The 12508-nt window shown below is 49.4% G+C and overlaps 1 protein-coding gene across 1 annotated transcript in view; it reads right to left on the bottom strand.

The window, feature by feature from the left end:
* The window catches only part of map3k10 (mitogen-activated protein kinase kinase kinase 10), a 106177-nt gene extending 99219 nt beyond the window's left edge, over window positions 1-6958 (bottom strand). The window contains exon 1 of the mRNA XM_063063529.1: window positions 5967-6958. Within this exon, the coding sequence (XP_062919599.1) occupies window positions 5967-6696 (730 nt within the window). The 5' untranslated portion in view covers window positions 6697-6958. The remainder of the gene's footprint in view (window positions 1-5966) is intronic.
* Between the last annotated feature and the right edge of the window lie 5550 nt (window positions 6959-12508).

The raw sequence follows: 12508 nt of genomic DNA, 5'->3' as shown, positions 1-12508 counted from the left end.
TGTGACGGTTGCTGACGCAAATGGCACATTTCACTGTAGATTCGAACTACATATGACAAATAAAACTAATCCTTGCCCCCATTAACATCCTCCTTCCTGATTCAGTATCACCGATATCGCGCTGTTAACAAATTGGAAATATGACATTTGTTCCTCTTAGCCAATGGGTGACACAAACCATAAATGGCCAGTGTCCAATCACCAATCAGGGATCAACTTCATTTGCCGTACACTTCGACGTGGTTTGGGAACTTACCCACCCTGTGTGCCCTGCCTGAGAACAAGATCTCAGTCATGTCACTAAATAACCTTCAACACCAACTTTCGTTTTGTTACCAATCTCTTGTGTCAGAACTTCCCTTATGGTGGAGCAGTGCCTCAGAAAAATGGTTTCCATCATTAGGGACCCCCATCACCCAGGTCATGCCCTCTTCTCATTGCTACCATCAGGGAGGAGGTACAGGAGCCTGAAGACACACACTCAATGATTCAGGAACAGCTTCTTCTCTGCTATCTGATTTCCAAATGGACATTGAACCTATAAACACTACCTCACTACTTTCTTTTTATATAATTTCTGGTTTTGTACTACCCATCTTAATTTAACTATTTAATACACATATATACTACTGTAATTTATCATGTATTGCATTGTACTGCTGCCACAAAGTTAACAAGTTTCACATGTGCCTGTGATATTAAACCTGATTCTGATAAAAGCCAACCGAAAATCTAAATCTATTCTGCTAATCACATACTCCTAGGCTGGTGGATCAGTCAAGCGTTATTTCCTGTCATAAACCCATGTTGAATCTGCCCAGTCCTGTGAAGTTGAGTTAGTGCACCCTTTGTAACGCATGCCTGCATCCCTCTGCTACTGACACGATGTTATCAGGCTGCTAGCTCCCCAAGGATCTTTTCCCTTCATTTCTTAAATAAAACCTACGACAGGACAGCACCGGACAGGCCATTTGGCCCAAAATGTCAATCTGATCATGAATCCAACTCCTAACTACGCTCCTGCATCCACATCCCTTCATTCCCTTTGTACACCTGTCGATCTGAAACCCTCAAACTCTAAATTGTCTTCTTCCACTAACCCACTCCAGACTCCCAAACTCACTACGTACAAAAACCTTGCCCCTCACTTCACCTTCAAACTTCCCCCTGCCTCCACGCCCTCCCCCAACTTTAAAAGCCTGTTCTCCGATTGTTGACAGTTCTATCCAGGGCAAATTATGCTGACTGCGAACACCACTGTCTATGCTTCTCCTAATTTTGAAAACCTCCATCAGGTCTCAGAAACACAATCAGGTTAAATATCACTGGCATTTGTCATGAAATGTGTTGTTTTGCAGCAGCAGTACATTGTAAGGCAGAATAAAAAATATAAACCACAATAAGAAATAGATAAATGGGTTTGTACATTTGTTTCTATTAGCCCACGTATAAAATGAGTGATGGGGTGGAGGTACGTCTCTACCAAAGGAGGTGAAAGGCGCTCCTTCCCTCCGCTAGACTGTAGATCACCCCTGGGCAGGTGTAGTACCTGCTTAGCCCCTCCCCCACCACCGATCAGGGTGAAGTGACCACGGGAGCAGGCGGTGGATGGTCGTATGAGCAGCCGGTGCAGATCACAAGTCCTGGTTATGTGACCGCTGACACCAGGCAGACAGTCTCTGAAGAGTATTGATAATGGCGGGGTCACCCACCTTGTAAAGACACTGCCCAGAAGGCGGCAATGGCAAACCACTTTTGTGGAAATATTTGCCCATAACAATCATGGTCATGGAAAGACCACGATCGCCCACGCCATACGACTCGGCACATAATGAATGTGTCCATGCCGACCTGTCTTTCATCCCACTCCCATCGATCATAGCCCTCCATACCCCTACCATCCACGTACCTATCCAAACTTCTCTTAAACGTTGAAGTCGAGCTCACATGCAGCACCTGCACTGGCAGCTCGTTCCGCACTCTCACCACCCTCTGAGTGACGTTTCCCCTCATGTCACCTCTCATCCTTAACCCATGACCTCTAGCTCTAGTCTCACCCAATCTCAGTGAAGGCGGCCCGCTTTAATTATCTACATGGAAAACCTACAGCGATTCCCTATCCACTTCCCGCTGCGTCGGGAAAGCTGAAAATACAGTCAAGGTTCCCTCCCTTGTCACTCTCTGTTTTCTCCCCCCCCCCATCAGGCAGGAGATACAAAGGTTCGAGGATATGTACCACCAGGCTTAAGGATAGCTTCTACCCTGTTGTTACCAGACTGTTGAAGAAACCTCATACACACCGAAAGATGAAGTAAAGGTAATTTTTTTTTTGGAAATAAAGGTTGATTGAAAGTGGTGGCCCAGATTGATAGGGTTATAAAGAAAGTTTTTGGCACATTGGCTCTCATAAATCAACGCACTGAGTATAGCAGATGGGATGTTATGTCGAAGTTGTATAAGACATTGGAAAGACCTTATTTGGAGTATTGTGTGCAGTTTTGGTGACCTATCTACAGGAAAGATGTGAATAAAGTTGAAAGAGTACAGAGAAAATTTACAAGGATGTTGCTGGGGGACTGGAACACCTGAGTTATAAGGAAAGATTGAATAGGTTAGGACTTTATTCCTTGGAACATAGAAAATTGAGGGGAGATTCAATTGAGGCATACAAAATTATGAGGGACTACAACCAGAGGTCATGGTTAAGGGTGAAAGGTGAAAATTTTAAGGGGAACACGAGGGGAAACTTCTTAGCTTGGAGGGTGGTTACCCTCTAAGCAAAGAATGAGCCGCCAGTGCAAGTGGTGCACGCAAGCTCGATTTCAATGTTTGAGAGAAGTTTGGATAGGTACGTGAATGGGAGGGGCATGGACAGCTATGGCCCCAGTACATTCTGCTTTTCCTTCTACCACCTCCATGCACTTGTGTATGGCGCGAACCATCCAGGTGGCACGCTAATCAAAAGCCCTTCACATGACAGTAATAACGAGGCAGCACGGTAGTGTAGTGGTTAGCACAACGCTTTACAGTGCCAGCGACCCGGGTTCAATTCCCGTCACTGCCTGCGAGGAGTTTGTATGTTCTCCCTGTGACTGTGTGAGTTTTCTCCAGATGCTCCAGTTTCCTCCTACAGTCCAAAGATGTCCCATTTGGTAGTGAATTGGTGATTGTAAGTTCTCCCGTGATCAGGTTTTGGTTAAATCGGGGGGTTGCTAGGTGGCAGGGTTTGAAGGACCAGAAAGGTCTGTCCCATGCTGCATCTTCAAGGTATGTATACTTTCTACAACCCTGAGATCCATCTCCTTACGGGCAGCCAAAAGAAAATCTCAATAAAATGGGAAAATAAAATAAACGAAGAGATTCTGCAGATGCTAGAATTCCAGAGCAACACACACAAAATGCCGGGAGAACTCAGCAGGTCAGGCAGCGTCTGTGGAGGGGGATAAGTAGATGTTGTTTCAGGCTGAGACCTTCCTTTCTGCCCTTCTGATTTTAATCATCCCTCGCCCAAGAAAAAGACTATGTGATTTCACCCTGCCTATGCCCCTCCTGACCATGAGATATAGGAGCAGGATTTGGCCATTTGGCCCATCGAGTCTGCTCTGCCATTTCACCATGGCTGATCCATTTTCCCTCTCAGCCCCAGTCTCCTGTCGTCTCCCCATTTCCCTTCGTGCCCTGACCAATCAAGAATCTATCAATCTCTGCTTTAATGACTTAGCTTTCCCAGCGGCCCGTAGCAAAGAATTCCACAAATTCAGCACGCTCTGGCTAAAGGAAATCCTCATCTCCAGTCTAAGAGGACATCCCTCTATTCTGAGGCTGGCCCCTCTGGTCTTAGACTCCCTCACCGTCAGAAACATCCAATCTATCGAGGCCTTTCAACATTCAATAGGTTCTAAAGAGATTCTCACCTCCCCCCATTCATCTGAATTCCAGTGAGTAAAGGCCCAGAGCCATCAAACACTTCTCATATGACAAGCCTTTCAATCCCAGAGCCATTTTCATGAACCTCCTTTGAAACCTCTCCAACGTCAGCACATCCTTTCTTAGATAAGGGGCCCAAAGCTACTCAGATATTCCAAGTGAGGCCTTACCAGTGTTTTATAAAGCCTCTAAATTACATTCTTGTTTTTATACTCTAGTCCTCTTGAAATGACTGCTAACATCACATTTGTCTTCCCCACCAGACTCAACCTGCAAATTAACCTTCAGGGAATCCTGCACAACTCACAATTCCCTTTGCACCTCGGATTTTTCAATTTTCTCTCCATTTGGAAAATAGTCTACTCTTTTATCTCTTCTACCACAGCGCGTGACCATACACTTCCCGACACTGTATTCTACCTGCCACTTCTTTGTCCATTCTCCTAATCTAAATCCTTCTGAAGCCTCTCTGCCTCCTCAACACTACCTTGCCCCTCCATCTATCTTCATAACATCCACAAACTTGGCCACAAAGTCATCAACTCCACCATCCAAAGCACTGACATCTACTTCTATCAGGCAACCCCTCAGTCCCAAACACAAACATGAGAAAATGTGCAGAGGCTGGAAATCCAAAAGAACGAAAGTAAAATGCTGCAGGAACTCAGCAGGCCAGGCAGCATCTATGGAAATGAATAAACAGTCAACGTGGCGGGCCGAGGACTGAGAAGGAAGGGGGGGAGATGTCAGAATAAAAAGGTGAGTGGGGATGGGGGGAGGGAAAGAGGCTAGCTGGAAGGCGACAGGTGAGCACATAGACGAGGAATCAGAGGGCAGCAGAGACTAGAGAGGAGGAGCAATGAGAGTGTTTCACTGAACTCCCGTTTAAGAGAATATTTAAGCTTCTTCCAGGTAGGCATCCTTCGAAGAGACTGCACAGTGAAGTGGCCATCCATAAACACGAGAAAATAGAGGAATATGAGGGGTGTAGGCAGCACATAGTGCCCCCCCACACAAAAGGGGTTGGTGCTGAAAACAAGAGAGCGTACATTTAAGCTCAGAAGAGAGAGATTTATAAGGGGGATGAGGGCGAGATTCACAGAAAGGGTGGTAGTGATCTGCCAGGAATACCATGGGAGAAAGGTTACAGGGAGAAGGCAGGAGAATGGAGTTGAGAGGGATAATAAATTAGCCATGAGGGAATGGCAGAGCAGACTCGATAAGCTGAATGGCCTAATTCCACTCCTATATCTGATGGTCTTGAATAGTGGCTGGGAGAGGGAGAGGGGGAGGGGGAGCATATTTGCAATATGTCAATGTGTTCAGTTTTTGATGGTCTCTTTGCTATTGCATGGTGGATGCTGGGGAGCTGATACTTTCTTGGTGGAACAAGTGGGGGGAGGGTGGATGCTTTTGCTGCTACTTGTGCATGGGAGGGGAGGGAAGCTTTGGGGTTCAAATATTTTTCTGTCATTCATTCTTTGGGGTCTTTTCCCCCTCTCTGTTTCATGGATGTCTGTGAAAAGTAAGAATTTCAGCCTGTATACTGTATACAGTCTCTAATATTAAATTGTCTGTGAGGAGTAAGAATTTCAGGCTGTATACTGTATACAGTCTCTAATATTGAATTGTCTGTGAGGAGTACCAATTTCAGGCTGTGTACTGTATATAGTCTCTGATATTAAATTGTCTGTGAGGAGTACCAATTTCAGGCTGTGTACTGTATATAGTCTCTGATATTAAATTGTCTGTGAACAATAGTAATTTCAGACTGTGTACTGTATACAGTCTCTGAAATTAAATGGAACCGTTGGCGGATCAGTGCCTGGAGAGCAATGGTTTAGGGGGCTGCGGGCCAAACGTGGGCAGATAGAGCCAGCTGACTGGGCAAAGAGGTCAACATGGACGAGTCGGCCGAATGGCCTATTCTGTGACCGCGCATTCAAACACCGGCGCAAGCCGTGCTGCCGGAGAGTTGCGAAACCACGAAGACCTGAATATAACCAACACTCGCATCACCGGCCGGCGCCCGTACTTACTGTTGCTGGATTTCAGGTCCCGGTGTATCACCGGGACCAAGGCTTCGTTATGGAGGTAGTTCATGCCTCTTGCGATCTGCACCGCCCAGTTGACCAGGACATGAGGGGGCACCTTCCTACCGGCCAGAGCTCGGTTTAAGGCTCCACCGCGGGCATACTCCATCACCAGGCACAGGTTGGGTTCCTTCAGACACACTCCCTTCAGCAGGATGACGTTGGGATGCCTCAGCATGCCGAACAGCCGAGCCTCCTTACGGACATTGTCCGCCGTCACGCTGATGTCCTCGTCCGGGTCTTGCCTGGCCGCTTTCACCGCCACCTCGTCGTTCCTCCACAGCCCCTTGTACACCTTGCCGAAGCCCCCGACGCCGATGATCTCCTCCAGGAGCAACTCGTCGAAGTCAATGACCGGCGGAGAGGGAAGGTCCCGGCCGAGCTGCGCCCGGTTACTCACGTAGTTACTGGGGAAGATGCCCACCTTGTCCTTGATCTTGCCCGTCCACCAGCCCTCGTCCCCGGACACGGTGGAGTCCTGGGACAGCAGCTCGACCAGGTCACCCCGGCGCAGGGTCAGCTCCTCATCCGCCGTCGACTCGTAGTCGAACACCGCCGTCCAGAAGCCGGGGGCTTGCCTCTGTGGGTCCCCATTGCATGAGGTCGCCTCTGCAGCTGGGGACCCACTGCAATTCATCGCTGCTGGCTCCATTGCAAAAAATCCCGACTTGTGCATCCATGCACCGGGCTGGCCATTGAGTCCCGGGGCTGGTTTAATGAAAGCCTTGCGCTGTTCGCCGTATCTCCAGCCTCGAGAAGCCGCGCAACCTTTCCCTCGGCATAAGGCGTCTTATTTTATTGCCCTCCCTTTTATTCTTTTGCATTGCATTATTTTCAAGAAGACCTAACCCCCGGCACCCCACAAAAAAGATTTAAAAGGTCACTACTTCCGCGTTGAAATAAACAAGGGTTCCGTTCTGGTTGCGGCTTGTCACAGCGCCCCGGGGCTCTCAGCTGTTACATGGGAACCCGGCGGCGCAGTGCTTCCTGGGAGTTGTAGTTCTAAATCCAGGACTGACGCGACCGCTGTGAAGCTTGAAGGACTACAACTCCCAGGGAACAACGTGTCGCGCCGCTCTTCAGCCGCTCCGCACCCCGGTCAGGGCACCAAATGGGATGGGCCTCCAGGTGAATGACACGCAACATTACCCAATAAACGCCAAGAAAGCTGGCAACGCGTTCTAATTGGCACGACCTTGCACCAATGTAAGCGGTAGAGGGCGGGCTCTTTGCGAAACTGGTTAATTGACATTGTGCGTGTAGTTAAAAAGCAGAATGCAAATAAAAATGTTCGTGAGCTTTTCTTGCTTTATTTCAGTTTAGCACTCTGTGTTCTTGAGCTGAATCTTGGTTTTTATCAATATTGGGTTGAGTAAAAGCATTCTTAAAGTTTCAGCCCTTGCATCGTGCGCCCAGTGTCATGTAGGCTGGATTTGGTATGTCTTCCCAGCACGGCATTTGCAATTTAAAGCTGTGCAGCGGACGCTGAAAAGGCGTTCGGCAGTTTTCAATTTTTTTTCCGCGCACAGACGCAACCGGTAGAGTTGTATGAGAGAGCGATATAATTCTGAAGCTGCAGAAAATACAAAATCACGCTTGTAAAAATGCATTGTCGTGATATATGTAAAAGTGTTGATCAATTGTCTACGCGGATAGATTTGGGTTTAACTGAGGGAAATTGGCAAGAGATTCAGTACAGAAACGTCTCAACCGATGACATGAACATCGATTTCTTTAACTTCCGGTAATGTCTCGCTCCTCCCCGTTCTCTCTTTTTCCAGTCCCCATTCTGGTCCTCCTCTCACTCCTTCGCTTTCCCTCGCCTCTCTCCGGTGCCCCCTCCTCCTTCCCTTTCTCCCAAAGTCCACTCTCCTCTCCTATGAGTCCTTCTTCAGTACCTTACCTCTTCCACCTATCACCTGCCGGTCTCTCACATCCCCCCTCTCCCTCACCCACTCACCTACCTTCCCCTCACCTATCACCTGCCGGTCTCTTACATCCTCCCCTCTCCCCCACCCACTCACCCACCCACCTTCCACTCACCTATCACCTGCCGGTCTCTTACATCCTCCCCTCTCCCCCACCCACTCACCCACCCACCTTCCACTCACCTATCACCTGCTGGTCTCTCACATCCCCCCTCTCCCTCACCCACTCACCTACTCACCTACCTTCCCCTCACCTATCACCTGCCGGTCTCTTACATTCCCCCCCCCCTCTCCCCCACCCACCTTCCCCTCACCTATCACCTGCCGGTCTCTCACATCCCCCCTCTCCCTCACCCACTCACCCACCCACCTTCCCCTCACCTATCACCTGCCGGTCTCTCACATCCCCCCCTCTCCCTCACCCACTCACCCACCCACCTTCCACTCACCTATCACCTGCTGGTCTCTCACATCCCCCCTCTCCCTCACCCACTCACCTACTCACCTACCTTCCCCTCACCTATCACCTGCCGGTCTCTTACATTCCCCCCCCCTCTCCCCCACCCACCTTCCCCTCACCTATCACCTGCCGGTCTCTCACATCCCCCCTCTCCCTCACCCACTCACCCACCCACCTTCCCCTCACCTATCACCTGCCGATCTCTCACATCCCCCCTCTCCCTCACCCACTCACCTACCTTCCCCTCACCTATCACCTGCCGGTCTCTTACATCCCCCCCCTCTCCCCCACCCACCTTCCCCTCACCTGTCACCTGCCGGTCTCTCACATCCCCCTCTCCCTCACCCACTCACCTACTCACCCACTCACCTACCTTCCCCTCACCTATCACCTGCTGGTCTCTCACATCCCCCCCTCTCCCTCACCCACTCACCTACTCACCCACTCACCTACCTTCCCCTCACCTATCACCTGCCGGTCTCTTACATCCCCCCCTCTCCCCCACCCACCTTCCCCTCACCTATCACCTGCCGGTCTCTCTCATCCCCCCTCTCCCTCACCCACTCACCCACCCACCTTCCCCTCCCCCATCACCTGCTGGTCTCTCACATCCCCCCCTCTCCCCCACCCACCTTCCCCTCACCTATCACCTGCCAGTTTCTCACATCCCCCCCTCTCACCCACCCACCTTCCCCTCACCTATCACCTGCCAGTTTCTCACATCCCCTTCTCCCCCACCCACCCACCTTCCCCTCACCTATCTCCTGCTGGTCTCTCACATCCCCCCCTCTCCCTCACCCACTCACCCACCCACCTTCCCCTCCCCCATCACCTGCTGGTCTCTCACATCCCCCCCTCTCCCCCACCCACCTGCTGGTCTCTCACATCCCCCTCTCCCCCACCCACCTTCCCCTCACCTATCACCTGCCGGTCTCTCACATCCCCCCCTCTCCCCCACCCACCTTCCCCTCACCTATCACCTGCCAGTTTCTCACATCCCCCCCTCTCCCCCACCCACCTTCCCCTCACCTATCACCTGCCAGTTTCTCACATCCCCCCCTCTCCCCCACCCACCTTCCCCTCACCTATCACCTGCCTGCCTGTTCACCTTCCCCTCCCCCACCACCTCCTTGTTCTGGCTTCTTCCCTGATTCTTTCCAGTGCTGATGAGGGCTCTGCCCAAAACCTTAACCATTTACTCTCCTCTATAGGCGCTGTCTGGCCTGCTGAGCATTTTATGTGGCTGCCTTTTGCACACCAGTTGGTGTGGTCTTTTATTGATTATTATTTATGGTTATTATTCGATTATGGATTTATTGAATATGTCTTCATGAAAATGAAGCAGAGTTGTAGATGGTGACATACGTGTATTTTGATAATAAATTTACTTTGATCTTTGATGCTCAAAGTTTCCAGCAACTGCAGAGTCTCTTGTGGACTAGTTGGATTAAAAAAGACTTTCAGAAAATAGCTGCACAAGAAGGCCACTCAGCCCCTCAAGCCTGTCCTGTATTCAGGATGGCCAGATTTTATCCTTCTATTTACTTAAAGAAACAGTACGGTGACCGTGGATATCTTTGGACTGTGGGAGGGAACTGGAGCACACGGATAAAACCCATGTGGGAACAGGGAGAAGAAACAAACTCCTTCAAGACAATGGTGGAAATTGAAAAGGTGTGCGGGTTAGTAGGGTGATTGGTCACACGGGTGTAATTGGACAGCGTGGGCTCGTTGGGCCAGAAGGGCCTGTATCCCTAAATAAATTAGTTCAAGTTCATTGTCATTCAATGGTATGAGGATCTCAACACCATTATGATGGTGTCGAGACCAGCATATGTGATTTGGATTTAAGTGAGGGAGAGTTGTGTAGCATCAACCTCACTCTCTCTTCCCAATTGCCATCTGGATCCAGTGGCAAGACAGAGTCGAGACGGCTGGGAATGGGACTAGGTGCAGTGGATGACCACCAAACGAAACAAGGTGTCAGCACAGTACGTATAACTCACACACACAGCACATAAAATAATATTACCACAAGTAAATTAACAAATATATTCCAGAAGACTGACATTTAGTGTAAGGTGCATTTACAACACAAGTGTACAAAGTAAATGGTATAATGCCAATGGTGCTTCATGTGTGCTGAGAACCAGGTGGTGGCAGGGAGTTCCGTCGTCCCGCGGGCTGGGGGAGAAACTGTTGGGGAGGGACAGAAGAGGTTAACCAGGATGTTGCCTAGATCTGGTATTGGTATTGGTTTATTGTTATTGTCACGTGTATGGAGATCCAGTGAAAAACTTGTCTTACACACTGTTCATACAGATCAAATCTCTGCACAGTGCATTGAGGTAGAGCAACAACAATGCAGAATAAAGTGTGAAAGGCACTGAGAGAGCGCAGTGCAGGTAAACAAAGTGCAAGGTCATAATGAGGTAGATTGTGAAGCCAACCGTGCTCCTTATTGTACAAGAGGCTTGTTCGAGAGTCTGATAATTAGCTATCCTTGAGCCTGGTGCTGCATGCTATCTTCTGCCTGATGGGAGGGAGTGTCTGGGATGGTCGGGACGATGATTATGCTGTCTGCTGTACTGAGCAGGGCTGGAAGGGAAGGGGGGAAGGCAGAGTAAGATGGTGGGAGGTGGGGTGAAAGGTGAAACTGGGAGAGGGAGAGGGAGGGGTGGAGTAAAGAGCTGGAGGTTGATTTGGTGGAGGAGATACAGGACTGGAGAAGGGGGAATCTGACAGGAGAGGATGGAAGACCACGGAAGAAAGGGAAGGGGGAGGAGCACCAGAGGGAAGTGATGGGCAGGTAAGGAGATACTGGAACGGGGGATGGTGAAGGAGCAGGGGGCAATTACTGGAAATTCAAGAAATCCATGTTCATGCCATCAGGTTGAAACCTACCTAAATGAAACATGAGGTGTTGCTCCCCCAAGCTGAGGGTGGCCTCATTGTGGCAGAACAGGAGGCCTTGGAGTGACATGTCGGAATGGGAATGGGAAATGGAATTGAAATGGGTGGCCGCCAGGAGATCCCGCTATTTGCATAAGGTGCTTGACGAGGCATTCTCCCAACCTACACTGGATCTCACCAATAAACAGGAGGCCACGACGAGAGCATCAGATACAGACTCACAGGTGAAGTGTTGCCTTGCCTGGAAGGACTGTTTGGGGCCCTGTTCCTATACCACACACTTCACAATTAAAGATTAGTTGTATTTGTCACATATACATCAAAACATTGGAATGCACAGTGAAAAGTATTGCTTGGCAAATGGTCTGAGGGTGTGCTGGGGGCAGCCCACAAGAGTTGACGTGATTCCAGGGCCCACAACTTACTAAGCTGAACCGGGACGACTTTGGAAACCGGAGCTCCCGGAGGAAACGCACACAATCACATGGCAAATGTGTCAGCTGCTTACAGACATGCGCAGGAATCGAACCCTGATTATCGGTGCTGTAGTAGTCACATGATCCACTATGCTACGGAGTGAGACCCACATGGTCTATAACAGTGTTACACTAACTGCTCTGCTACTTGTCCCCCCCCCATGGTCTATAATAGTGTTACACTAACTGCTATGCTACATGTCCCCCCCACATGGTCTATAATAGTGTTACACTAACTGCTATGCTACATGTCCCCCCCACATGGTCTATAATAGTGTTACACTAACTGTTATGCTACATGTCCCCCCCCCACATGGTCTATAATAGTGTTACACTAACTGTTATGCTACATATCCCCCCCACATGGTCTATAATAGTGTTACACTAACTGCTATGCTACATGTCCCCCCCACATGGTCTATAATAGTGTTACACTAACTGCTATGCTACATGTCCCCCCCACATGGTCTATAATAGTGTTACACTAACTGTTATGCTACATGTCCCCCCCCACATGGTCTATAATAGTGTTACACTAACTGTTATGCTACATATCCCCCCCACATGGTCTATAATAGTGTTACACTAACTGCTATGCTACATGTCCCCCCCCACATGGTCTATAATAGTGTTACACTAACTGTTATGCTACATGTCCCCCCCCACATGGTCTATAATAGTGTTACACTAACTGCTATGCTACATGCCCCC

The sequence above is a fragment of the Mobula hypostoma genome, chromosome 12 (assembly GCF_963921235.1).
Source record: "Mobula hypostoma chromosome 12, sMobHyp1.1, whole genome shotgun sequence".
NCBI lineage: Eukaryota > Metazoa > Chordata > Chondrichthyes > Myliobatiformes > Myliobatidae > Mobula > Mobula hypostoma.
The sequence above is the reverse complement of the archived record's forward strand: the minus strand, read 5'-3'. Positions and strand labels throughout refer to the sequence as shown.